General features: G+C 44.9%; 1 protein-coding gene across 1 annotated transcript in view; it reads right to left on the reverse strand.

The window, feature by feature from the left end:
- Positions 1 to 27,177, reverse strand: part of UBXN8 (UBX domain protein 8) — a 222,784-nt gene that overhangs the window by 16,492 nt on the left and 179,115 nt on the right. The window contains exon 4 of the mRNA XM_078677839.1: positions 25,050 to 25,229. Coding sequence (XP_078533965.1) covers positions 25,050 to 25,229 — 180 coding nt within the window. The remainder of the gene's footprint in view (positions 1 to 25,049; positions 25,230 to 27,177) is intronic.

Here is a 27,177-nt window from a genome sequence, read left to right on the forward strand (position 1 = left end):
ATGCAATACTTAGTAAATGCAGTACATAGACTTGAATAGGCTTTTTAGTAAAATAGCAGGTAAGTAACTTTTGAGATTACAAGGCTTACACAAAGTAGTATACCTAGATACTACTCTGGGACATTTCCTGAAAACAGGTAAGTAAAATCGTTTTTGTTAGATTATACAATTTTAAATAATTTCTTTAGTTTCTCAAACGCCACACTTAAAAACTTTTCACAGAAAAACAGTCAACGTTATCCTAAAGAGGAAAATAGTGTTATCGGTTTTGAGGTAAATATTTGGTAGTGGGAGTTGAGGTTCTGGGGGGTAGACTCCGGGGTCCCCCCAGGGTCAAGAATGCACTCTTGTTACAGCCTCAGCGACACTAGGGCGGCAGGGTGCAGAGTGCTGACGTCCAATGTTATCCAAGGGGGCAAAGGGGACCTCCGGTTGGTGGCTGCTGGCAAGCCGGCCACTGAGTTGTGTGGTTCTGAAAATCTGGATTCATATAATTATACTGGACTCGAGAAATAAAACTTCGTCGAAATATGACGAATTTGGTATCAAAAGACCGAGAATGACGAGTACATCATGTACATGTATTTTCGGCGTGTTCGAGTGACGATTTCACCTCGAAATCGTCATTTACATTCTGAACCCTTGGCTCCCATTTATATGTTGCCCTTTACATAGGCCTTAATCCAGTTGAATTTGATTCCACAAGGACACATACTCCTTGATCGACTTTTCCCTGACCTCAGTACAAGTTAGAACCATTGCCCCAGGCCGAACTCGTTGGGTCAGTTCCCTCCCAGTGGCCGAGCAAGATAGCATCTAGGCTCAACCAGCCATAAAACCATTTCAGCGCGCACACCTGCCATATCTCGCTCACATCTTTTTCCACTCCTTTGCTTCATTTACTTTATGGTGGGGAGGTGCCCGTTTTTATTAGGGGTCCAGTGATATCTGATGAAATGTTGGGCCTTGCCAAATGATTTGTTGTCGGCAGCACGAAGTGAAATATGGACATGTCATCATGACTCTGCTTTTTCTTTGTACTGGAAACATGTTAACTATTTACTTTACAACCAAGAATGTTTTGCCCGAGGCCCAAAACTGTGTATAAGAAGAGAAGCCTGACTTCATGAAAGTGTGCAGTCTCCTGAGAACATACCCGTATTGTACTTCTAGGACACCTGTTACCTTGGTTGCAGCCAATAAACTAATCTTTGACTTCACCTAGAAGACTCTGAAGTTTCTGTAGGTCTGGATCAGGAGAACCCGAGGTCTCTGGGTGTTGATTCCCTGGCACCGCTGGGTTACCGGTTCTGTGCCGGTTCTTAAAAACCCAGTACCTCAGTTGGCGCCCAACGTTTGGGGCGATTCCAGTGGTACCAGTCAGCCTGAAGATCGTGAGGAGCTTCGTGTGAAAATTCCGGAGGACGGCCAACCACCTCATCGACCCCTGCATGTCGACGTGGTCCGAAGGTCTTTGCTGCGAGGTTCCCCGCTTCCCGACGGCTACAAGGACTGCTGCCCTGGCTATCGCCCTGATTTGGACCCTTGAAGTTTTTGGTAGAGCGAAACACTGAGACGAGTCTTCTGGTGACGTCATCGAGATATTTTCAGTTAAGTATAAGTGGAGCGTCTCCCAGTCCTTAGTTGGACTTACTTTGTGGTATCTTTGGGATACAAAAGGTTTTGTATTGGTACTTGCAAGCACCATAACCGAAGGACTCGTGTATTCACGAGAAATATCGTAATCGATAATCCTTTGAAGTTTGGAACTAGACTAGAGAGCGAGGATGCCTAGTCTTAGACTTGGGAATTTATTTTGTCTTGGTAATAATAGGGACTCCCGATTGGAGGACTCATGTCCGGTTCCTCCAGTTGGAACTCCGACTTACGAACTGTATGTAAAACATGGGGTAGGCCCCATCATCTACAACGAAGTGTGGATTAAATACACCAGGAAAGATGGTGTTTTAAAATGGCCCCAATATGGTAGTTTTGATTCTGAAATCTTAGACAACCTTGAAGTTAAACTCTTCAAAAAGAAAGCCCGGCCGGCAATGTTTGACTCTTTCCGCTTATGGCGTAAAGAAGCCAAACAAAAAGAAATTAAATTAGCTAAGAAAAATAAGAGAGAAGGGGGACTTTCAGTAATGCAAGCTGCTGTGCAGTTTAAAGATAATGAAGAAGAGCAGATGAATGAGCAGTTGCACAGGCAACGTAAACTGGCAATAGATAAGTGTTATCCAGTTTTGCCGTCTCTTCAGCAAGAGGCAGCAAAAGAGCGTGAAAAAGACCCATTAATGTCACATTTGCTAAATTCACCACCCCCCTATGCGCAGAATGCCACAGCACCCCTGCAACCTTTAGTTGCACAAGCTGCGCCTCCTGCTCCTCAACAGCACCCACCAGCTGTTCTTCAGCTGGCTCCTAGTTCTTCGGTGCAGCCTCCTCTAGGCCCACCGACCACTTCTGTTTCACCTGTGTTTTCTACGACTTTGCCTACTGTACTTTTTACATCTCCTAATGCTCCCTCTACAATTCTGCCTAGTACCACCTCTATTTTCCCTGATACCTCTTCTGCTATCTCTACCCCCGCCTTATCTCACCCCGTTTTTCCATCTGTTTGTCCTTCAGTTTCACCTTCCATTCGGCAGAAAGTGGCCAGCACTGTTACTAATCTTCTTTGACCTCTTTTCGGGTCGCCTGCTACGACCCCTAACATAGGAAGAAGACAGTTGCGAAGTCAACTGCCTGATTATCAAGAGAGAGATTCCCTGAATAGTTTAGCTCGGAAATGGGTTATGGACACTGCAAAATATGATGTACAGTCTGTCATGGAAGTCTTCCATCAGTGGGAAGCAGCGACACAGAGATATGTTTTCGAACAAATGTGTGTCTTTCTTGGCGAGGATTTAGAAGATAACGATCAAGACTGCATCCCACAAGAGATGTGTCGTGTACGGTTTAAGTTTGGAGAGGGTATGATTGTAGGTCCCGATGTGGAAAAAGCAGTTGAAATGTTGTTATCATATCGGAGTAAGGGAGGCCGTTCAGGGTCACCATCTGAATCTAATACATCCAGTAGGAAAAAGGCACGACAATACCCTATGAGAGAAGTTCCCCCACAGTGGAGAGAGGGTGACGCGACTGCTGTCCCACCTATTCTGCCACACTTCCAGCGTGTATGGGTACATGTCCCATGGAAGCGAGCTGAAGTTTTAGCACTCAAACAAACATTACCAGATCCGCGTAAAAATCCTGCAGGGTACTATAAAGAATTGTCACAAACTGCTGGGTCATGTATAATGAATTTAGCCGATATCGATATGCTATTTGGGAATGTCGTTCCACAGCCTTTATGGGGTAAAATTCGTCATGTAGATCATGACCAGGAATTAGGTGACACGTGGGCTAATATTACTGCTGCAGATGCCCGCCAAGTTGGTGGTGCCAAGCCCGAGCCTCTGATAGCAGAACTCCCTGGTAGAATAGTAGATTACATGAAAACGATAATGCCTGCAATACGCGTAAATTGGGATAAGTTGTCTGCATGCAAGCAAAAGAAAGAAGAAACCGTTTCAGATTTGAAGAAACATTCGTTGACCACAGCGGTCAAGATATGACCACGGAAGGTGGTCAGAGATTATTTGTTGACAAATTCGTGCACAATCTGCTTCCAGAATTGTGTAGAAAATTAAAAGATTCAGAAAGTTCTTGGGCAGTCTCATCTTCAGCGCAGATATTAGCTACTGCACAATACTACGAGAATAGAGACAAAGATGAGAAAGATAAAGTAGAAAAGAAAACTAGAGAACTCAAAACAAAGGTTTTGCTACAGCAAACCTATCTGCCATGTGGTGGTGGTAATCAACATAATAATGGCCAGAATCACTACCAGAATACTTTTCAGCAGCCTCAACAGTATCAGAGAAACTCGCAAAGATTTGATTACACTCAACCCCGTGTAGGTCCCAACCAGTGTTTATATTGCAAACAAGAGGGTCATTACAAGTATAATTGTCCTGTCCTATCACAACGTGCAAATGGAGTTTCTGGTGTTAGAGGTCGTGGCAGTCAGCAAGCGCCTAGAGGTAGAGGGCGTGGAAACGCCACTCAGGACACACGTCCCCTTCCACCACAAAACTCTATGAACAGGTTTGATCAGCAAAATAACGTATCTGACAGGACCACTCAGTACTATGTTGAAGATTATTACACAGAAAATGAGCAGTGGGAGAATGATGATTGCTAGGACAGCCATAGACAAAGAGAGAGAGTTGTTTCAGTTCCAGTAGATCAGAGTGGACCTTACGTTGAGGTGATTACATCAGGTGTGTCAGAACCTTTTCTGTTGGATACTGGTGCTACAAAGAGTTCTATTATGCACTCCAAACTCCCTGGCACACCTTTGTCTGGCGAAATGAACGTTTCTGTAGGTTTTTCTGGCGCCCCAGTTAGAAATCCGATTTCTGACCCTTTGTCTCTTTCTGTTGGTCCCTGCGAATTCGAAGCACCCCTCATACTGACAACAGGTTGTGGTGAAAATTTGCTAGGATTAGATTTGCTAAAAAGATTGTATGCGACTTTGTACTGTTCTCCTTCAGGAGTACAACTTACTTTAGGCAAGAAAGTGGTTTCTCCTATGTATTTGTCGAGAGATGCACTTCCAGCAGAATTGGCACTTCTCCCAGATATTCTTTGGGCTACTGGTCCTAACGATGTAGGTCTTTTAGAAATTCCACCACATGTTGTAACATTGAAGTCGAATGTTAAAATGCCACGAATTCCCCAATACAGAATATCTAATGAGGGTGAAAAAGCTTTGCTAGCGATTGTTTACGAATTGATTGAAAAGGATGTGATTGAGGAAACACGAGGCAATGTTTGCAATAGTCCTGTTCTGCCTGTTTTAAAACGAACTGACCCTTCTCAGCCACCTGTGTACAGATTTGTGATTGATCTTCGAGAAGTAAATAAAATAGTCGTGCTACAATTCCCAGTTGTGCCCGACATTACCACATTATTGACTATGATTCCAGCTTCTGCTTCGTGGTTTTCAGTGATTGACCTAAAGAATGCTTTCTTCAGCATCCCGATTGCTGAGGAGAGCAGGGATATTTTTTCCTTTAGTTTAGGAGGTCGAAGCTTCCGCTTTAAACGCGCTCCTCAAGGCTACTGTGAAAGCCCCTCAATATACAGTCAAGCTCTGAAAACACAGCTTGACACGATTATTTTGCCAAAAGGTGCCACTCTTGTACAGTATGTGGATGATTTGCTCATTGCTGCAGATAATGAGAAAATTTGTAAACAGGCCACATTGACATTATTGCGTCATCTGTGTGATCTGCATCACAAGGTGTCACTTTCCAAGCTTCAATATTGCCGACAAGAAGTGACCTACTTAGGTCACCTCTTATTGAAGGAGGGAAGGAAACTGACCCCAGAAAGAATTCAGGCAATAGCGAAATTGAATGTGCCAAGTACACAGAGAGAAGTGCGTGCTTTCTTGGGCATTACATCGTACTGTAGACAGTGGATTCAAAATTTTTTGTTATTGGCCAAACCCTTGGTGGCATTAACGTGTAAAAATACACCCAATCCCATTCCTTGGTCTGAAGAGTGTCAGAAAAGTTTTCTCGAATTACGCACAGCATTATGTTCGGCTCCTGTGTTAGGTACCCCCAACTACAGTAAGCCTTTCACATTGTATGTCAAAGAGAAGGAGGGCTGTGCATTGTCTGTGCTGACTCAGTTATTCGGAGATAGACAGCGGCCATGCGCCTATTTTTCGTCAACTTTGGATCCGGTAGCACGAGCATTGCCGAGTTGTTTAAGGGCCACAGCAGCAGCAGCTGTTTCTATTCGACAGTCTGCTGGTCTAGTAATGAATAATACACTAATCGTGATGGTCCCGCATGCAGTAGACACATTGTTAAATAGGACCAAGACACAGCACTTAACTAGTGCTCGACTGTCCAGTTACGAATTGACGCTGCTAGCGAGCCATGTGCACATAAAAAGGTGCAGTACCCTGAATCTAGCCACGTTGTTACCAATTGCAGGAGAGTCAGATGCTTTAGAACAGCACGATTGCGAGAGTGGATTTATTTGACACTCCTCTTGCTGAATGTGATGGTACATTACGGGTAGATGGTTCATGCTTTAAGCTCCCAAATGGGAATGTGACTACAGCATATGCTGTCACAACTTTGCACACAGTCGTTGAAACTGCGCGAATACCACATGGTTCAGCTCAAGCCGCAGAACTAGTCGCACTTACGAGAGCATGTGTGTTGTCTAAAGGAATGAAAGTGACTGTCTACACTGATAGTCAGTATGCGTTTGGAGTGGCTCACAGTTTTGGACGATTGTGGAGAGAACGTGGATTCCTGACTTCTCATGGAACTAAGATTCAGCATGGTCAGTTGGTGAATGAGCTTCTTGAATCACTGACCTTGCCCCTGCAAATAGCGATTGTGAAATGTAGTGCTCACAAGAAGGTGACTGATGATGTTGGTCGTGGAAATGCATTCGCTGATGAGACCGCTAAAGAAACGGCAAAGAATGTGATGAGCCGAATGTATGTTGCAGGCCCTGAAAGATGGACTGGTAAGGTTGGAATATGTGAGGACACGATAGAAAGTGTGAAGTCCATCCAAGCTGAGGCCACAGAGAAAGAGTTAAGCACGTGGAGAGAGAGTACAGGAAGAATGGATGCAAATGGTTGTTGGGTTGAATTGACAGAGCATCAGAGATGGTTGTTACCCGATGCATATGTGCTTGTAGTGGTTACAATGGCTCATGGAATGGCTCATATCAGCGCGAAAGGGATTTGCGAGTCGTTGGCCCCAGTGTGGAAGAATTCAGGGATTCCCAAGTGTGCAGAGAATGTTGTCAAAAATTGCATGGTATGTCTGAAGCACAATCCTGGTAGGGGAACCCCAACTCCAGCTGGTCATTTTGCACCTCCTACGTATCCGTTCGAGGTTTTGCAGCTAGATTTCATACATATGGAGAGGTTCAACAACTTAAAATACGTGCTCGTTGTTGTTTGTGCCTTCTCGAGATGGGTAGAAGCCTATCCCCTAAAAGACAATACTGCCTTGTCCACAGCCAAAGCCCTTGTAAAAGAGTACTTCCCCAGGTTCGGAATGCCTAGAATGGTCTGGTCTGACAACGGAAGTGAATTTGTGGGTCGTGTGATGAAAAGAGTGTGTGAAGGGCTAGGCATTAGGCAGAAGTTCCACGCTGCAAATCACCCCCAATCAGCTGGATTAGTAGAATGTTACAATGGCACGCTTAAACTTAAATTGGACAAAATCCAAGCGAGCACAGGTCTTAAATGGCCTGACGCTCTACCCTTAGCACTCCTATCCACCAGAATGACTGTGCATTCGCGAGTGAAACTCAGCCCCTACGAAATCGTCTTTGGCCGGCCAGCCAACATATGGGGAGTGCCTAGGCCCACGAAGTTCAGCGAGCTGCAACACCCTATTTTGCTTGATTACTTGTATGAATTGACGGCTAAGTTGCGTGTTTTACACCAACAGGTCCACAACACCTTGCCTCCGGTCTCTGAAACTCCGGGTCACTCCATTGACCCCGGTTCCTGGGTTCTCGTCCGCAACTTTCAAAGAACAAGAAACGACCAGCCCAGGTGGACCGGGCCTCACCTCGTCCTTCTGTCTACAAGGTCAGCCGTTCGGGTGGAGGGGAAGGCCAACTGGGTCCACGGGATCCATTGTAAAAAAGTACCCTTCCCTCTGCCCTATGACCAATGGGTCCACAAAGGTGGCACTGACTCAGAGCTCTCAACTGATGACCGTGTAAAAGAAACTAACTCTGAAAGTGAAAGCGAACATTTTTTTCAAGAAACTGTGCCACCACCAGAACAATTGAACTCTTTGGAACCTGAACTCCTGTTTCAGGACCAGACAGTACCGGGAAAAAGACGCTACAATTTGCGACCTAGAAAAACGAACAAACAAAAGTGATTCCTTTTTATGATTTTGAGACCAAGACCTATGGACTAATAAATTCTTTTTTCTCCCAAATACATTTTGTGCAGCTCTCCCATTTAGGAAACTTGCTTATTTTTGTTTTTCGAACCGCCATCCGGGTTCCGCTGCTAGGGCCGCGATTGGTTAAAGTCTTCGGAAGTGCAGCCAACGACGTTAGGTCGGTGGTTCTGGTCGGTCCAAGGGAGTTGCCCTAGACTGACAGAGGCACTCCTTAGCAGAAACAACCTCCTCGTCGCGGACAGCACCTTAGAGAGGATGGAGTTTCCTGATGTGGAGAGACCTGCCAAACAAATGAACTTTAAGCAGAGACTATGTAAAACGATGACAAAGAAAAGTTTTATAATATTGTGTATTTTCATGCTATCAAGCGTAATGATCTTTTTGATAAATTATGTTTTATTTTATTTCCATGTAACATTTGCGCCCACTGCATCACCCATACCTCCTCCTACTGTTTCCTCTCATTCTTTCCACCCTCTGCCTGACCACGAATCCAATAGAAGGTTAGAATTCATTAATAACTCCTTCGTTCAGTTATTACACCAACACCAACTTGTAATGAACACAACTAACTGTTGGGTGTGTGGTCTCATGCCTCACACAACGGATAAAGGTATCCCCTATTTGGTCCTGCCATTTAGTCACAATGGTTCAGTATGGGCATATAGGACAATGTTCATATATGCACGAGAAATCCAACCCCTACGTTCTGTAAAAGACAACCTCAAGACTAGCGCCCTAGTCAAAGGTATAGTTGACATGATCAAGGAAGTAACTTCTTATGAAGAAACTCCGGATGATGAGATACTTGCATATGTAGGTTGGAACGTGACCGGATATGGCACTACATTAAGTGAAAAACAGCAAGCCAAAAGATCGTCCCCTATCTGGATCGTACCCCATCAAGGTCACCTGTGTCTGCAAGGTATTGGCAAGAATCCCAGAGCTCAGCTAGGGAAGAGTATCTGTACAGAAACGTATGTTTTTGGATCTCAGACTTCCCCTGCGTTTTTAGCCGCTAAGGGTACTTATTTATTGAAACTGCTGGTGCCCTTAGTAACCTGACTGCTGAGCTCCAGTCGGATCGACTTATGACCCTTCAGAACCGGGTCGCTTTGGATGTAATACTTGCGGACCGAGGTGGAGTATGCAAATTGATCCAGTCTAGTTGTTGCATTTTCATCCCAGATAATGCTCCAACAGTGTACAGGGCCATCTCCAAACTACATAAGATTTCTGAATCTATTCATGTGGATAAAGGAGATTGGTCGTTAATGGGATGGTTCTGGGAACTGATATCTGCCTGGGGATGGAACATTCTGATAGTCATTGGGATGGTCTTAGCCAATCTTTTTCTGTTCTGTCTATGCATACAGTGTGCTCCTGCAATATGTGGCCTCTGTGTTACATCATGTGTAAGGAAGCCTGTGTCAAGAGATGAACTAAGTACTAGAATGATGTTACAGCAACATCTCAATGACTTTAGGAATATAGATCTGGACTCAGACTAACATGAGGATAGATTAATTGCCTATGTAAGGGCAAAAGGAGGGTTTGTGGTTCTGAAAATCTGGATTCATATAATTATACTGGACTCGAGAAATAAAACTTCGTCGAAATATGACGAATTTGGTATCAAAAGACCGAGAATGACGAGTACATCATGTACATGTATTTTCGGCGTGTTCGAGTGACGATTTCACCTCGAAATCGTCATTTACATTCTGAACCCTTGGCTCCCATTTATATGTTGCCCTTTACATAGGCCTTAATCCAGTTGAATTTGATTCCACAAGGACACATACTCCTTGATCGACTTTTCCCTGACCTCAGTACAAGTTAGAACCATTGCCCCAGGCCGAACTCGTTGGGTCAGTTCCCTCCCAGTGGCCGAGCAAGATAGCATCTAGGCTCAACCAGCCATAAAACCATTTCAGCGCGCACACCTGCCATATCTCGCTCACATCTTTTTCCACTCCTTTGCTTCACTTACTTTATGGTGGGGAGGTGCCCGTTTTTATTAGGGGTCCAGTGATATCTGATGAAATGTTGGGCCTTGCCAAATGATTTGTTGTCGGCAGCACGAAGTGAAATATGGACATGTCATCATGACTCTGCTTTTTCTTTGTACTGGAAACATGTTAACTATTTACTTTACAACCAAGAATGTTTTGCCCGAGGCCCAAAACTGTGTATAAGAAGAGAAGCCTGACTTCATGAAAGTGTGCAGTCTCCTGAGAACATACCCGTATTGTACTTCTAGGACACCTGTTACCTTGGTTGCAGCCAATAAACTAATCTTTGACTTCACCTAGAAGACTCTGAAGTTTCTGTAGGTCTGGATCATGAGAACCCGAGGTCTCTGGGTGTTGATTCCCTGGCACCGCTGGGTTACCGGTTCTGTGCCGGTTCTTAAAAACCCAGTACCTCAGTTGTGGGAGCAAAGCTCCTGGACTTTAGCTCAGGGGAAATGGGAAAACAAATTAACACCAAAGGTGCACCCTCAGCAGCACTGGGGGGGCGGGTGCAGGGTGCTGTTTCAATGTCAGATGCCCTGTTGTTTTCAATGGAGAACCTCCGGTTTGCAAAAGCACTGCAAGCAGGGAGACAAAGGTCTTCTGGGTGCGACCACCACTTCAAGAGGTAAGTTGGGAAGTTAGGGGTTGGTTAGGCACCGTCGGCTTGGGCACACAAGGCCGTGGGGCATCAGGTGCAGGGCTGCCTCTTGGGGTCGGACCTTCCTACTAGCTCCTGTTTGCGGTTAGGGGGGTCTTCTGGATTTAGACTGCAGGCGTCGGCTGGAGGCTTGAGGTAGGTCAGGGGTCGCAGGATCTCGGGTCAGGATTGCCGGGGGGGACCTCCCCGTGGTGTTTGCCCACTCGAGCTCGGGCCGTGGACGGTAGGGCGCAGAGTGGTGCGGTTTCCTGCCAAGGCCAGAGGTTGCAGATGAACAAATTCGGTGTTCAGGGGAGACAACATCTTTGGAGTTGAGGGCAGGCAGGTCCTCCAGGGTTTTTGAGGTTGCTGGCAGCAGGACAAACCGGGATTTCGCAGGAGCAGGTTCGAGGTGGAGAAAGGGCGGAAGGGCTGGGGCGAAGTCAGTGGCCGTCTTCCTCTTGTTAGCTGCTGCACAGCTGTTCGGTCCTTCTTCTTGCAGGTTTTTGTCTGAGGAAACAAGGTTCAGGGGTGCCCCTAAATACTAGATTTAGGGGTGTTACAGGTAGTTAAAAGGCAGGGACCAATGGGTCCCTTCCCTGGGGTGGGTAAACCCCTATTACGCCACCCTCCAGTGGGAGGGGGGCATGCGCCTGTCCCTGGTTGGCTGAGTCCCCCCATCTTCAAGATGGCATGGACTGAGAGTTGCGCTTTACCTCGCCTCCTCACCTGAGGTGTGGAGTTGGCAGAGGTGGGCACACCGCTCTTCCTCACTTGTTTTTACCGCTGGTTCTCGCGCCCAAAGTGGGGTCAGAACCAGTGGGGACCAGTTGCTGAGAGCAGCAATGGGCCTGGGGAAGCTCACAAAGGCCGCATGCCTTTTAAGCTTCCCCTTCGTGAACCCTGCCCATCCTGAGGGGGAGGCTTGGCACCTCGTCCCAGGATATGTATTGTTTCAGGCCCCAGAGAGCAGCAGGCTCTCGACCCAGGGGTCCAGAAAGATGTCTGGTAGTGGCAGCTGAAAGCAGCCACTCAGCCTGGACACTAGTGGTAGGTTAGTTTTCAGGGGGCATCTCTAAGATGCCCTCTGTGTGCATTTTTCATTAAATCCCACACTGGCATCAGTGTGGGTTTAATGTGCTGAGAAGTTTGATACCAAACTTTTCAGTTTTCAGTGTAGCCATTATGGTGCTGTGGAGTTCGTAATGACAAGCTCCCAGCACCATATACTATTAACAGCAGCACTGCACTTACAATGTCTAAAAATGGACGTAGACACTGTAGGGGTACAGGGCTCAGCACCTGTACCCTCACCACTGGTATAGTGCACCCAGCTAGAGGGGTGACTGACCTATGCCAGGGCAGTGGATTGTAGGCATGGCACACAGGGATGTGTGCCATGTCGACTCTTCACTTTGTTCTGCACCAAGACACGCAGCCTGCAAAGGCAGTGTGTGAGTGTTAGGGTACAGGACCTCTAAGAGTGGCACAATAAGTGCTGCAACCTTTGAAGCCTTCTCTGGTCACAGTGCCCTGGGTACCTGTGGTACCATTTACCAGGGGCTGACCTTTGGCCACAAATGCCAATTGGGTTTAGGCTTCGCTTAGTTTTAGGGAAAGAACATAGGCCCTGGGTACCTGATTAGCAGGAGCCCTGGGCACACTCACAGTACATCAGCAATTCAGCAAAAAGTGGGGGCAACCATGCAGACAGAGGGCTCTTTCTCACACAACATTCCCCCCCCCCCCCAAACGAAAGAGGATGAGACTAACCTTTCCCTAGAGAGTCTTCATTTTCTAAGTGGAAGAACCTGGAAAGTCCAACTGCGTTGGCATGGGTTGGTGTTGAGCAAATAGCCTCTTTCAGGGTGTCAAAAGCCTTTTGACAACTAACTGTCCAGTTTACGTTTTTGGGTATTTTCTTGGAGGTGAATTCTGTGAGGGGAGCCACAATGGACCCATATCCCTTCACAAACCTCCTGTAGTACCCAGTCAAGCCAAGGAATGCCCTGACTTGGGTCTGGATTTTTGGAGCTGCCCAGTCCAGGATGGCCTGGATCTTGGGCTGTAACTGTTGTACCTGCCCTTATTGGGGCACAGCAACACAAGCACACATCTGCTCCCCTTCAAGGGGTCAGATGTTTTTTGTTTTTTTTCACATTGTAAGAAAACACCCACATAGTGTTTGGCTCCTTCTTTAGCGCAGGCACACATCATGTTGCCCTAGCAGGAATACTAGGCTGCAGGAACACATTCACGTCTGTGCCTCAGCAAGGAGCCCAGATGTTGTTTGGATTTTTTGCTTATCCTCTGAAAAAAACCAGACCGCTTCCTTTTCCTCATTGAGGCGCAGAGACATTCTCATTTCGGAGTCCAAGTGAGGAGCATGGACCAGAGCCCGCCTCCTCACTGGAGAACAGAAACAAATGTTTGGGCCTCGGGTTGTCCGCGCCCAAGGGAAATCTACCAGCCCAAGACATTTCTTAATACTGGACATGAGGAAGAGTCCTGGGTGGTGTGACATGCATGGGCATGACCATTTTGCCATGCATAGTTCAAACTTTAAAAAAAAAAAAGAATTTCTTCACATTTCTGTGATAAGAGGTTCTGGAATTTGTAGAAAACAGCAAACCCGCACTCTTCAATACTACCACTAAAATAGTACCTTGTGTGGTTAGGCCGATTGTAACTGACACAAACAGGTCAATAGGTGACCCTGTGAAGTCAATGTGATGTTCACATGGTTTAAATTTTGGCCTGTGCCTGTCCTGTACTCTCACTCACAGATATTGGTCAGTATTTTTATAACAAGAAGTGTGGGATCACTGGATGGTAGGATGTTTGCCATTTGCCTGAAAGTGTGGAGTTTTATGTCAAAGAAACTTTACAAATTGCAATTTTATTTTCCCATAATTTGACATTTGCAGGGTATTCTGGCTAGGAGAACATGGTATGATTCATGCAAGTCACATCATCCTTTTTCTTTTGTTTCTTACAAATGTCTGAGTTTGGTAGTTCCCTTGCATGCTGGCCGACACTGCATCCAAATGCTGCGGACGGCCCCCATGGAAATATCCCACATAAAAACATTTCCTAGAGTCTACAGTGTCGACTCCTGGTCACAACAGTGGAAAACCCTCACATGTCTAATACCCCCACATTTGGATGACGTGGGAGAACACAGATTTGGGTCAAATCTTCGGAGGCATCTGTTTTGTGTGAGGGAGACTGTGGGAAAGTACCATGTTTTAGAAGATAAATATTGAAAATCTGACAAACGTAATGTTCATAGCACTGCCCCGGCCAGTCAAAGGGCGAGGGAGGTCTGGCACCTAGCATTAGAAACATTAGGATATGTAGACATTAAAGGTATATGGTTGTGGAGGGGGGGCGGCTTCATACAGCCTTTAGGTGATATCTTTGACCAATACACAGTGTACGAAACTGGTTTTGTTTGCAGCTGCTTTCCAAATTAAAAACATGCAAAGATATGGAACTCTCTTCCACCGGAGGTACTCAGAATCTACACAATGACGGCGTTCAAATTGGAAGCCAAAAGATTCCTTATGAATAGATTCTTACCCTAATTGGGCTAGGCTCATCGGCTCGAAGACACTGTTTCCTACGTCCGTTGTACCATCATTTGTTACTGCTCCTCTTTGCCGCTGACTGTGACCCCCTTCATTGCCTGTTTATACTTGTTTTTTTTGTATTACCCTCCATGGTGCAATTGTCCTGGAATCTGTGATTAATCCTGTTTTTGTCTTTTTTTACCCCTACTTGTTGGCAATTGTGTATTTATGTCCTTCCTTCGTCCTATTGTAAAGCGCTCTGATATCCCTCTGGATCTTGTTCGCGCTATATAAAACTTTATAAATAAAGAAATACATAAACTTAACAAGGTGGCACAAGTATACCACAGTTCCCTGCCCTATCTGGAATTTGGATGCCTTGTCAATTAGGCCTGCAGTTGGCAGGGCATTTAAAAACTTTCCAAGGTGGATCAGGTGATTCTGCCAGGTGAAGCTAACAACAGCAATATCATCTAGATAAGCTGAACTAAAGGACCTCAATCCAGCAAGGACTTGATTCACCAAACTCTGGAAGGTGGCAAAGACATTCTTTAAACCAAAGGGCATTACAGTGAACTGATTGTGCACATCAAGTGTGGAGAATGCTGTCTTTTCTTTTGCTCTGGGGGCCGTGCCAATTTGCCAGTACCCTGCAGTTAAGTCAAAGGTACTTAGAAATTTGGCTGCACCCAATTTGTCTATCAACTCATCTGCTCTTGGGATAGGGTGAGCATCTGTCTTGGTGACAGAGAAGAGCCGTCTATAGTCCACACAGAACCTCATTTCTCTCTTTCCACCCTGTGGATGAGGCTTGGGGACTAGAACCACTGGGCTGGCCCAGGGGTTCTCAGAGGGTACAATAACCCCTAACTCCCGCATCTTGCTGACTTCAGCTTTGACTCTTTCCTTGACTTGATCAGACTGTTGATAGATTTGTTTCATGACAGGGGAACTGTCACCAGTGTCTGCATCATGGGTACACCAGTTTGTCTGACCAGGGGTCAAGGAAAAGAGCTTAGCATACTGCTGCAAGACTTGCTTGCAATCAGTCTGCTGTTGGGCAGAGAGGGTGTCTGAAAAGACAACTCCATCCACTGACCCATCTTTGGGGCTGTATGAGATGAGGTCAGGGAGAGGTTCACTCTCTGTCTCTTGATCCTCATCAGTCACCATCAGCATGGTGATGTCAGCCCTGTCATGGTAGAGCTTCAGGCCGTTCACATGGATAACCCTTTTGGGTGTCCTACGTGTGCCCACGTCAACCAAGTAGATGACCTCACTCTTTTTTTCTAGGATAGGGTAACGGCCACTCCATCTGTCCTATAGTGCCCTTGGTGCCACTGGCTCCAACACCCACCACTTTTGCCCAGATTGAAATTCAACCAGTGCAGCTTTTTAGTCAAACTAGTACTTCTGAAGCTCCTGGCTGCCCTCAATATGTTTGGATGCCTTTTCAATTTACTCAGCCATTCTGGACCTAAGGCCAAGCACATAGTCCACAATATCTTGTTTGGGTTATTGGAGAGGCTTCTCCCCACCCTCTTTTACAAGACAAAGTGGTCCCCTCGCATGATGGCTAAACAGGAGTTCGAAGGGGGAAAACCCTACTCCCTTCTGTGGCACTTCTCTGTAAGCGAAAAGCAAGCAGGGTAAGAGGACATCCCATCTCATTTTGAGTTTTTTAGGGAGCCCCATAATCATGCCTTTCAAAGTTTTGTTGAATCTCTCAACAAGGCCATTGGTTTGTGGGTGATAGGGTGTAGTAAACGTGTACTGCACTCCACACTCTTTCCACATGTGTTTTAGGTACGCAGACATGAAGTTGGAACCTCTGTCTGAAACCACCTCCTTAGGAAACCCTTCTCTGGTGAAGACACCAATGAGGGCCTTGGCTACTGCAGGAGCTGTAGTAGTCCTAAGGGGTATTGCTTCAGGGTACCTAGTGGCATGATCCACTTTTCTCTTGTAAGGTTGGGCCATACTTTCAGGCTCCAACACTTCTCTTTCGCCCTGCCTCTTGCTCTGTGCTCTTATTTTTACATACGCCAGTTCAGGGATGTCCAGCATTGCTGCATGGGTTTTCAGTTCAACCTCAGCCCATGCTGAGGTTTCCAGGGAAAGAACATAGGCTCTGGGTATCTGATTAGCAGGAGCCCACGGCACATTCAGTCAAAGCACATAAGCAATTCAGCAAAAAGTGGGGGCAACCATGCAGAATGAGGGCACTTTCTCACACCGTGGTAGAGGCAGATTCAATGACAGATATCTGAATCATAGGGACATGGATATGGCTGTTCAATTGATAAACATATTATGTAACAATTACCAAAACGTATCTAGGACCACTGGGACTACCAGGTCAAATACCATCATTTCATTATGCCTGGATACATAGTCAGGTGAAAGTGCCATGTTTGCTCGGTAACTAAACCAGAGGGAACAGATATTCTGACACCGGATTCCACAACATGTGCATAGTGTTTTTTTCACCGTGGGTATACTGTAATGCTGAGTTCACATGACATACATAGAGACGTGTTGGAGGCACCACAGTGAATCAAGACCGGAACATGGAATACTCTCATAAAAAATTAGGAATGTCTGAAGAAGGATAAACCCAGAAAAAGGCATGGGCAGTACAAAAAGCAGGGTTTTCTTGTCCACACTTGTTTATTGGAACCTTTGGGGCATGTGGTACAGGTGCCAGGTACATTAGCCCTCAGTGTCAGACGTTTTGAGCAGCAGTGCCCTGTAAGATGGCATAGTAAGGGGCTTGGGGGCAGGTTGTGCCTTGACCTATTCTGGTTTTCAGTCACTTTGGAGTACTAAATATATTCGTGAAAGTAAACTGTTCTGGGCACTGTTGCCAATCCATCTTGCAGGTCATCTTTCAGACATTTAAAATAAAAAATAAAAGATTAAAAAAGTTAGAATCAGGCAAGTTAGCATCTCCAGTGACATCCTTAAATAGAGCCACACAAGTCTGAACTTCATGAGTTTTTTGTGTGCGTATGAGTGAGTGGTTTGCAGGATGGGGAGAAAATAATTAGAAATACATGGAAAAAAATCTTTGTAATAATTTGCTTTATAAAAGGTTTTAATGGAGAATAGGTGAACGTTTTGTAATTATGTTTTTCTCGTACACAAATAAGAAACAGTAAAGATTGATGATTATGTGAATTGTGAAAACAATATCGTGGATATGTGATCAAAAAGTACTAAAGTGCCTATGTTAATGGAAATAGAAAAACATATATATGTAACTGTGCTTATTTGTTTGAGTTTGTTTTTGGTCAGACCACTAGGGACTTTGAGTTACTGTACAAATAATACAGGTAATGAGGGATACGGTTTTTAGTTTATAGCAGGGCTCGAAAAACATAAAAATGTTACTAGCCCTGCAGGTCTAGTAACTTTAATAATCTACTCTACCTAACCGTAATGTACTTGACCCATGAACTGGTCTCAAATTGTGTGATCCTAGGCAAATACTTTGTCTAATGGAGCCGCCTTTTTCTTTATTATCAAATAAGAGAGCACCTTCAAATATGCAAGTTCACTATTTCTGCTGTTCAAAAAAACATCTTTTTATTTATTAGACTAAATGTTTGCTCTGTGTATAACAAGAATCAAACCTATATATAGGGTACACATGATTCCTGGTTTGCCTCTTAGTTCACTAATAGTATTGTCATCTGGCAGGAGAAGTAATAATTCCCAGTTCATGTTTAAAAACTCACTTTTCATAAAGATATTACCAAAGCATGATGTGGTAGTGCATTGTCATTGTTAGATAGCATATTTTCAATTGAAATGGCCACACAACTTTCCCACTAACCACTACCATGTAGTTTTACTGATAATAGCGCATAATCAATTTTTAGAAATTGGGTTTCAGCAAAAATATTTAAAAAAAATTGCACTTCAACAAGTAAAGTGTTCTAATTTGTTTTGATCCTATACAAATAGTTTTTACTACAGGATTACAAAAATGGGTCTTTATAACTAGTGAAATATATTTGAAATGTTTTAACAGTTTGCTTAGCTATTTCAGTGTTGTGTTAGAAAAAAGCCTGACATCTTACAGCCTTTCATTTAACATGCTTTGTACAGTTCAATTGTCACACAGTTCACTTTACAAAATTCTCTAATTTAAGTCACAGAAAGAAAAATAAATGTAATAAGATAAGCTGACCTTTGACCTCTGTGTCTGAAAGGCGGCAAATGTGACAAGGTAATAAGATTTAATGACATTTGTATTGCTCTTTCACTTTAAATCATGTTATCTTGTCACATTTGCTCTGCTTTCAGAGACAGAGGTCAAAAGTCAGTTTGTCTTCCCTGAAGTTAGAGGATTTTCAACACCCCAGAAAGGGTGAGTAGACCCTAAAAATAGCAACAGTGAGTGAGCAAGTGGATTTTTCGAGCCCTGGATAGGTTTTGCCTTCCCCTGATCCCAGGCCTAAAATGAAACAGTACTCGATACCTTGCTTTCAGGTGACGAAGGTTCAATAAAGGCCAGAGGCCTCTGTTCTTTTTTCGGACAAAACCAAACTGCAAGAATAACAAACATGTTTACCCACTTGATAGTACTTTTGGAGCGCAACCCCTGCACCTTCTGAAAGAGAATGGAGTGGTGCTCCTCTGAAAGTTGGGCAAATGTGGGTGGTACGTTTGTTAGAGCAACCAGAAAGGTTATAACATAATCGTAATAAACAATGATTATGATCCATCCATCAGATATGATGGATCAGCTTTTTGGAAGAAATACTGAATCATGCCCCCCCCCCTTCCCCCCCTCCCCACGGGATGGTGCCCACCTAGTGTCTGCTGCAACAGGAGAAGAAACCTGGGAGGACCACTGTCCCTGCTGGCCTGCACATTGACAGCCAGACCGATGTCAAAAAGACTGAGGTGACAACTGCAACAGTTGGGGTTACTGGCTGTCTAAACGCCAGCCCCAAGAGTAGCCCCTGATTTTTCAAAACTGATGTGGTAACTGCTTTGCAGGGGCCAAGAGACCTAGGGAGCGAGCCATGTCCTCAATGTGTTGAAAATGTTCCAGGGTAGGATACGTTTTTTCACCAAAATGACCTGTGTTGTCAAAGGGCATACTCAGGAGAGAGGGTTATTCATCTCCAGTAAATCCTGTGGAAGGCATGCAAGCATGGTGACAGAGCACAATGCTACTGCCAACTACCCTTCTCAGGCAATCAGTATTATCAAGGCAGCCCAAAATACATATTTGGCTGCATGCCAGACATCATGCATTATCTGAGCCAGAGAGGCCCCTAAGGTCTTTAGGAACCACTGGAAAGATTTCGATAGCATTGGCCGATCTCAATTCCAGGCTAACCGAGGAGAACATTCATTCTCCAAGTGCCTGAATTGTCTTGGGTACCCTATCCGGAGTAGTTGAGTAGAATTAATTGGGGTTCACCTTGCTATTGAAGCCTGAACTATGTCACTATCCCTATATATTAGATGTAAACTGTAGGAGAGTAGGGTCTGCTTTCCTATGGTCACCCCAATTTAAAATTTTTTGCTTCACTGGTTTTCGACTTAATGTGGCTGTGGGCCTGCTAATCAGACCCACAGCCTGCTGTTCTCTCTCTAAATTCAACACCATGTACTTTAGGTACATCACCATTTGGGTATTGGATCACCTTATGAGCCCCTGTACAGTGTACTATAGGTACCCAGGGCATAGGTGCATCCAAGGCCTACCAGGGGCTGCAGCATATCTTTTGCCGCTCCTGGCTGGCCATCCAAACAGACACAACTGGCTGATCACTCAGCTGGGGCAAGGTCGTGTAATCACCCCTTGCTTAGATATAGTATACCTATATCTAAACCTATATCTGGACACATATACACCTATAAGTCACTCCTATGGCAGGTCTTAGCAATCCTGGAGGCAGAGTGCTTGGTTTTATGTGAGATGGTGCTCTAGCATGAGCTGAGCCTTTCTGCAGCTTTCGGAACCATTTCCTTATAGCTGTTCTGGGATACTGCCATACCATATACTCTTAAGTGCATTATAATCCTCGCGGTTATTGCTAACTTTGGTTTGGCTTTATCAAAACATGTTGTGTAAGGTGTCATACACTTTGGAATACTACCCCCTCGCCAGTTCTGGCGACGGGGGTAGCATTCCACCCTTCTAGAGGGCTAAGACATGTGGGTAACAGTAAAAGCGGTTAAAACTAACCAGAGCCCCAGCATCACAAAATGGATGCTGCTCCCACCGACACAAGTCTGGCCTCCTGCTGCTGACCGAAACCTGGCAGGGGAGGCTTGGACAAAGGGTTTCCTGTCACAGGGAGGTGCTACACCACCCCTGACAGGAGATAGTGGATTGAGGCAGGCAGGGCGAGTGAAACTAGACACTGCCTGGGGCACACAAGGTGTCCCATGCATAGCCCAGTTCAAACCGGTCCTGGGGCACTCCAGCCCCAGCTCTGGCGCGAAACTGGACAAAGGGAAAGGGGTATAACCACCCCCTTCCTGGGTCCCACCCATAGGAGGGACCTAGCAGGTAATCTAGCCCCTTGATTTGGAATAAAGGTAGGAGCTGTGTCCCTAGACATTAGATTTATCCTAACTGAAACTTTGATACAGAACGCTGGACCCTTCGACATCCCACTCCACGTGGAAGACTGAAGAATCTCCCTTGTGGTCAAGGAGTGACCACCCTGTGCAAACAGGCACCATCCAGCGCCCAACGGTTTGCTTTGTTGCAGCTCCCGCCGGAGCTCGAGCGACAGAGATCGACAAGAACCGGATTCCCAGACATCCAACAGCCCGATCCACAGCCACAGCAAAGCTGAGACCCGTGGAGGCGACGTGAGACGTGGGACCGGCCATCTTGAAAAGACTGCGAAGTGCTGACCGTGCAGCCCCCGAGGTACCCTTGAAGCTGTGCATTGGGGTTTGAGAAGCCCCAGCCCCGAGCAGCTCATGCACCGAAGAGCACCCCTCCACACTCACCGAGTGCTGCGTGGGGCCCTTTTGCATTTTCCTGCTCGACGCGTCTGTCCGGTCACTTGCCCGTTGGCTAGTAGCCTCTACGACGACGAATCTTTGAAACTACTCTGCTAGTCTGGTTGCTCCAGACTGGCCCTTGCTCCCTGCCACCGCTCTGACCTTGCTGGTCCGAGTAAGAAGCGATCTTCACATCCTGTGTGGGTTGCCTTTGCCAAGGCCTGTTGACTCCGATCCGGAAGCCGACACCGCCAACAGCGTGAGCCTTCGTGGGTGAGTCCGTGTTCCACCCCAGGTCATCGTCGATGCCCCAGAGCCCACGTGGCAGCGGAGACAAGCTTCACGACAACCACCTGATTGCGCCCGACATCGCCTGGTTCCTTCCTGGTTCCATCCTGGTCACTGGCTAGTGACCCAGACTCTGTCCCCTCTGCTTTCAGGTACTCTACATCTTCGATCCACCCTTGGATCCAACCGGACTCTTCTGTCCTGGCCGCCTGCAGCATCTTCATCTCCAGGCTCCATAGAACTCCACGACGAAACCCGACACCCTTTGGCACCTATGCACCCGCTTCCTGTGGGTGAGGTAACGATCTAACATCGGTGCTCCTGTAGTGGTTTACACCTCTAGTGTCCTAGTTTAAAGTGGCATAATTCTATTCCAGTCGGAAGACTTCCAATACAGTAACTTTATAACTTTTACGCACCATTTACTTTGCATTGGTGCATGCGTGTGCTTTTAGCGCTGCACACGATTCCCGCGGGCTACTCCCGTCCTAACTGCTGTTAGTCCAGTGTAGTCCCAGCGATTCCAAAGGCCCTAGGCCTTACCATTGTTCGAGAAGTGGTTCTTATACCACTTATTTAGTATATGGTTTGAGTGGCCACCGGCCCTATCCATAATTGTGCAACTTGTGTATGTTTAACTGTGCTTTTGTTTAAACGCTTGTGCCTCTGGACTCAAAGAGTACAGAGGATTATTCTAGTAATAAATACATATATTTTTATAATATACAACTTGTGTGGTGTCTTTTCATTTGATATTACAGGACTGCATATGGTAAAACAGCTGGCTTCACATGCCCTCTTGATTTAGGCCTAAGACTGCTTAGACCATGCTACCATTAGGATAGCTTGTCTATAAGGTTGACTTTACAACCGCCACCATAAGGGATTGTTTGGACTGATACAAGGTGCTCACTAGAATAGTGAACATCATACATCAGGCCAACTTCTCACATAAACACATTGATAATTTGGACAAGGGTGCCTATGCATGGCAGTGACCTGGCAAAAGAGGGCATAAAAGTGCTAAAACTGGATCATAAATTCAAAGCTATTTTGAACACGGGCCCCCAAAATCCATTCGGCCCAGGGCCCCCAACATCCATAAGATGTGCCTGGCCCTGGGCACATGAAGTACTGCTTTACTAGAGACTTACAAGTAAATTAAATGTGCCAATTGAGTGTAAGGCAATTTTACTGTAATTAAAGGAGCGAGCACCTGCACTTTAGCACTGGTTAGCAGTAATAAAGTGAATACAGTCCTAAAAGCCAATAAACATGGGTTGAGTAAACAGGAGGATGAAGGCAAAATGTTGGTGATTATCCTGCACAGAGGGCCAAGTCTAACAAAAGGTATTAGTCAGACCTATGGCCCTAGTAACTGCAGTATCAGAGCTATCACAAGTTTAAAATGTTTTACTTCCCCGTCATTTTGTTCAGTAAGCACAGTTTCACAATCTGGCCATTTTCTTGGGAGCCTAAGAAATAACTTGAGTAGCACAGTACTCTTGAAGTGCTTGTGTGGTATCATTGGATTTAGCTTTACAAATTGGAATGGAATGTTAATGGTAAAATGTTGGTGGGAAGGCATTAGCATTGGTGTGAGAGGATGAGGAGCTCTAATCAGTTGGATGGCTGCCACATTTCTCCTGAAGAATAAACCACAATTTGTGCAACCTACACAGCCTATTCATCTTTATTCAAAGGAGCCAATTTTACACCAACTTGCTAGCTTCTTTCTACAACAGAATTAACCTTTTATTAATCACAATGTTTAAGCTCTGTGGATGGGTGATGGAAATTGAATGAGAGCTATCTGGAGAATGATTGAGAGCACACCCTCATTTTATAAGCGTCAGGAAAAACTGTCTAAGTTAATCTACTTCTATCATGACAAAAAGCTTACACTTTTTTCATCACCAGAGTGCCGCTGACCTTCGAGATTAAATATTGCTTTTGTGGGGGAAGGCACAGTTGAGAAAAGAAAAAGTCATTGTCTAGTTTGAAATTATGAGACTGTTTATGAAACTAACTTATAAGGGTGAGGGCAGTTCCACCACGCGAGCACTAGCCCAGCTCGGCTTGCCAAATGGATTTTCCCATTCTCATGGAATAATCATCAGCTAGCCTGGAGGGCACTTGTAAAATTAAATGCTGTCACACACGAATGACAGCAGAAATGGACTCCTGTGACCATTAAACAGGTCACTCCCACCTTACGAAGAGTGAGGGCGTTTCCAGTTACTATGCAAGAGGAATTCAATGCTTGTAGAACCAAATTGTCCCCAATAAAAAAACATTTCCGACTATACTGTGTCATTTTACATCCCCACACCGGGAAGACCTTGGTTTTCACTTTAACAGAGGAGGCATGCACACTGTTACTTAGGTCGAGTTAAGAAATCAAATCACAAGGCCTCATTATAACATTTATGTTGTGATTGAGAGAAGACGAGGACTGGAAGTGCTTTTCTTAAAATTTCTAGTCTGATGTAAAAAAGACTCACGTCAAATGGGTTATCAACTCATCTCCTGGTGGTGGATAGACAAGCCGCCTAGTTTCTCTCTCTTACCCTCTCTCATGGCTTTGGGTTCAAATCTCTGTGTCATATCCAGAGCTGGCACCATATATGATGCTCATGTGGTCTGTCCCACAAAGCAACCGCATGTTTAAACTTTGAAGGCTCCAAAGCGACATAATAACCTAAGAGAGAATTATTATTTTTTTTTTAAACTCTGGATCTCAGGTGCTGTGGACAAAGGTGCTAACATCCCTGCCATGGGTGTCACTTATGGAGTTGTTGCACCACTTCGAAGAGTGATGTCAAGGATTCCACGGCTGGTGCTGATTGACTGGTGCTGGTGAGGTAAAGTGCTTGAAGATTTCTCTTTCCAATTCAACACCAGGGAATACTTCAAATCTATTAGCAAAAACCGCTCAATGGCACTGTTTTACTTTACTAATCAAATACTATTGCTAACTGAAACAAGCATTTGCAATGCAATTGGTCTCGCCCTTGGGACCTTATATGTATTTAGCTATTCAGCACATTAGCCTGGGTGCAGAAACATCTACTGTTCTTTAACATGGAGGGAAAGTAAGCACCAGACTACGTGACCCGCCAGGTATGGGAACACATGGAGAGAAATGTTGCCTTTCAGTGGGAAATGGTATAGCCCAAAGCTCTGTTTTCAATATAAAAGCAGGGCCTTCGGTGGTCATATAACTGAAAATACAAGATTTGATAAAAATATTATTGTCTACGGGTGCTCAAGGAAGACAATTTCTATGGATTGGAACCTAGAGAATGCTAAAGTGATTCTGGTATTTTACTGACCTCTGCTGGTCGTTTTCTATCAAGAAAGTTAAATAGAGGCAGTTGCCAGAAAACAAAGTCCCTAAGCGGAAGCAGACACGTCCTAGAGCTGATCTCCAGAGCCCACAAAGTACATACACATATAAGTATATACTAAAGTATATACAAGAGGTCTCGAATGCTCAACCTAAAAACAATACAAAAGCTTGTCCTCTTACCCTTGTATCAACATTTTCAAGAGAATTATAGGAATTATACACTTCATTCTCACTTACTCCAAGCCGCTGACCTTCTGTTAACTTCCAGGTTTGTCCTGTCATGCGGAAAAAATGTTCTTCCTGCTTTCTGAGCTTCACGTCTTGGCGTGGCTTCAAGACACTGTCCATGTAAACATTGGCCTGTTAATACAAACAAACACTATCACGTTTGCATGTTAATTTTAACAAATGAGCGGTTAATGTATTTCTCCTGATAATGTAAATAAATCATTAAAAAGAAAAAGAAACAAGCATTTGCAATGCAATAGGTTTCGCATTTACACGAGTTTAAGCTATTGACATTGTAAATGACAATGCCTATTTTTGTTTTTTTTTAAAAAATAAAAGGTATTGTCATTTACAATGGAAATAGCCTAAACTCGCGTAAATGTGAGACCTATTGCAAATGATTTTAGTTTAAAACTGAGCGCGGGCCGCTTCAAGGACACCGTGCTCTCCTTTTTTTTTAGTTTTTTTTTTACTTTAACACTGAGCGCGGTGTCCTTGAAGCGTGCACCGCGCTCACTATTAAAGTTGAAAAAATAATAATAAACAGAGCGCGGTGTCCCAGAAGTGAAAGCCACGCTCAACATGAAAGTTAAATATAAATAAATAAACAGAGCCCGGTGTCCCTAAAGCGGGCGCTGCGCTCTGGATACAAATACAAAAAAGCCATTTGCTTTGTTAATGGTATTGTATTCTAGCTTGGCAATATTTAGTGTATATTTGTGATATGTGCATATATTTGCTCTCGCCTCTTTCGTCCGCCTCATGCTATTGTAACCCTCACTATACGAAATTAACACATACTATTCTTCTATTCATTCACCTCCCAAATCGAAAACACTGCTCTTTTCCTACTAACGCTATGCTTTAAACTACTACACATCTAACAAAACAATTCTAACTACATACAACTACAACATATCACAAATATACACTAAATAATGCAAAGCTAGAATACAATACCATTAGCAAAGCAAATGGCTTTAACTTAATCATAGGCGAGACCTATTCCATTTTCAATGCTTGTTAAGTAAGGATACAGCTGAATGGGCCCTGCCGGCTGACAGCTTCGATTTCTGCTCCTGAATCCATCTGTATGTTTCAGAAGGACTGAAGCATAAGTGAGGCAAAGGCGTTCATTAACTCTTGGTCAGGCATTCTCCAAGGTGAGGGTACAGGCCAGTCTGCCAATAACTGCCAAGGTTTCAGATGGCTATATGTGACATTTTCATAATTTCATGTAATTATGGGTCAGCCACCTCAGTTGTTTGCACCAGTTTTCAAATCTTACAGTATCTCAGTCTGATTCATTTCTGACATTTGTATGTTTCCCTGTCTTCATTGCTTGATTTTTTTGCTTGTAAGAAAGTGTCACTCTTACTCGTCAAAATGTCACTCATAATTGCATTTACATTTTGAAAATGTCACTCATAGCAATCTGAAACCTTGGCATCTATGGGTGCACTCACACTTGCACAACTTCAGACACTCATGGACAGACTAATGGCCACACAGAAATGATTATAAACACGTAAATGGAATCTACGTGTGGGGCACAAACATGCAGACACGCAGATTTTAAGCCACCTCGTAACACACGGGGAGAATAAAGGAGTGATGACCCACTGTGGGTGAGAGAAGCGCACGTTCCAATGAGATATGCGTGTTTTTTAGACAGACGGTGACAGGTACAATGCAGATTTAGAGATAAAGTGAGAGGCGCTATACGTTGCCACACAGTGATTGCGATATGCACGTTCAGACATCCACACACGCGCGAACAGGGTGACACACTGAGGGAAGAGAAGGAAGGTGTAAGTGGCGGGAAGGACTCTTATTCCGACACTACTTTCTTCCTTCCAAATGAGGGTCTGGAAAAACTGAGCAGGCGAGCTTGGCTCCCAAATCACAGCACTCCCACTGACACAAAGCCAGGCAGAGGAGAGAGAGAGAGAAAGACCGAAGCAAGAATAGGGCGAAGAGACAGTGAAGAATGAGGAAACAGGGGCGTGGGAAGTGAGCGCGGAAAGAAGAGCAAAGAGAAATCAAAGAATATGGAGACAGAGAGAAGGGGAGATATGTG

This window comes from Lissotriton helveticus, chromosome 2_1 (genome assembly GCF_964261635.1).
Source record: "Lissotriton helveticus chromosome 2_1, aLisHel1.1, whole genome shotgun sequence".
Lineage (NCBI taxonomy): Eukaryota > Metazoa > Chordata > Amphibia > Caudata > Salamandridae > Lissotriton > Lissotriton helveticus.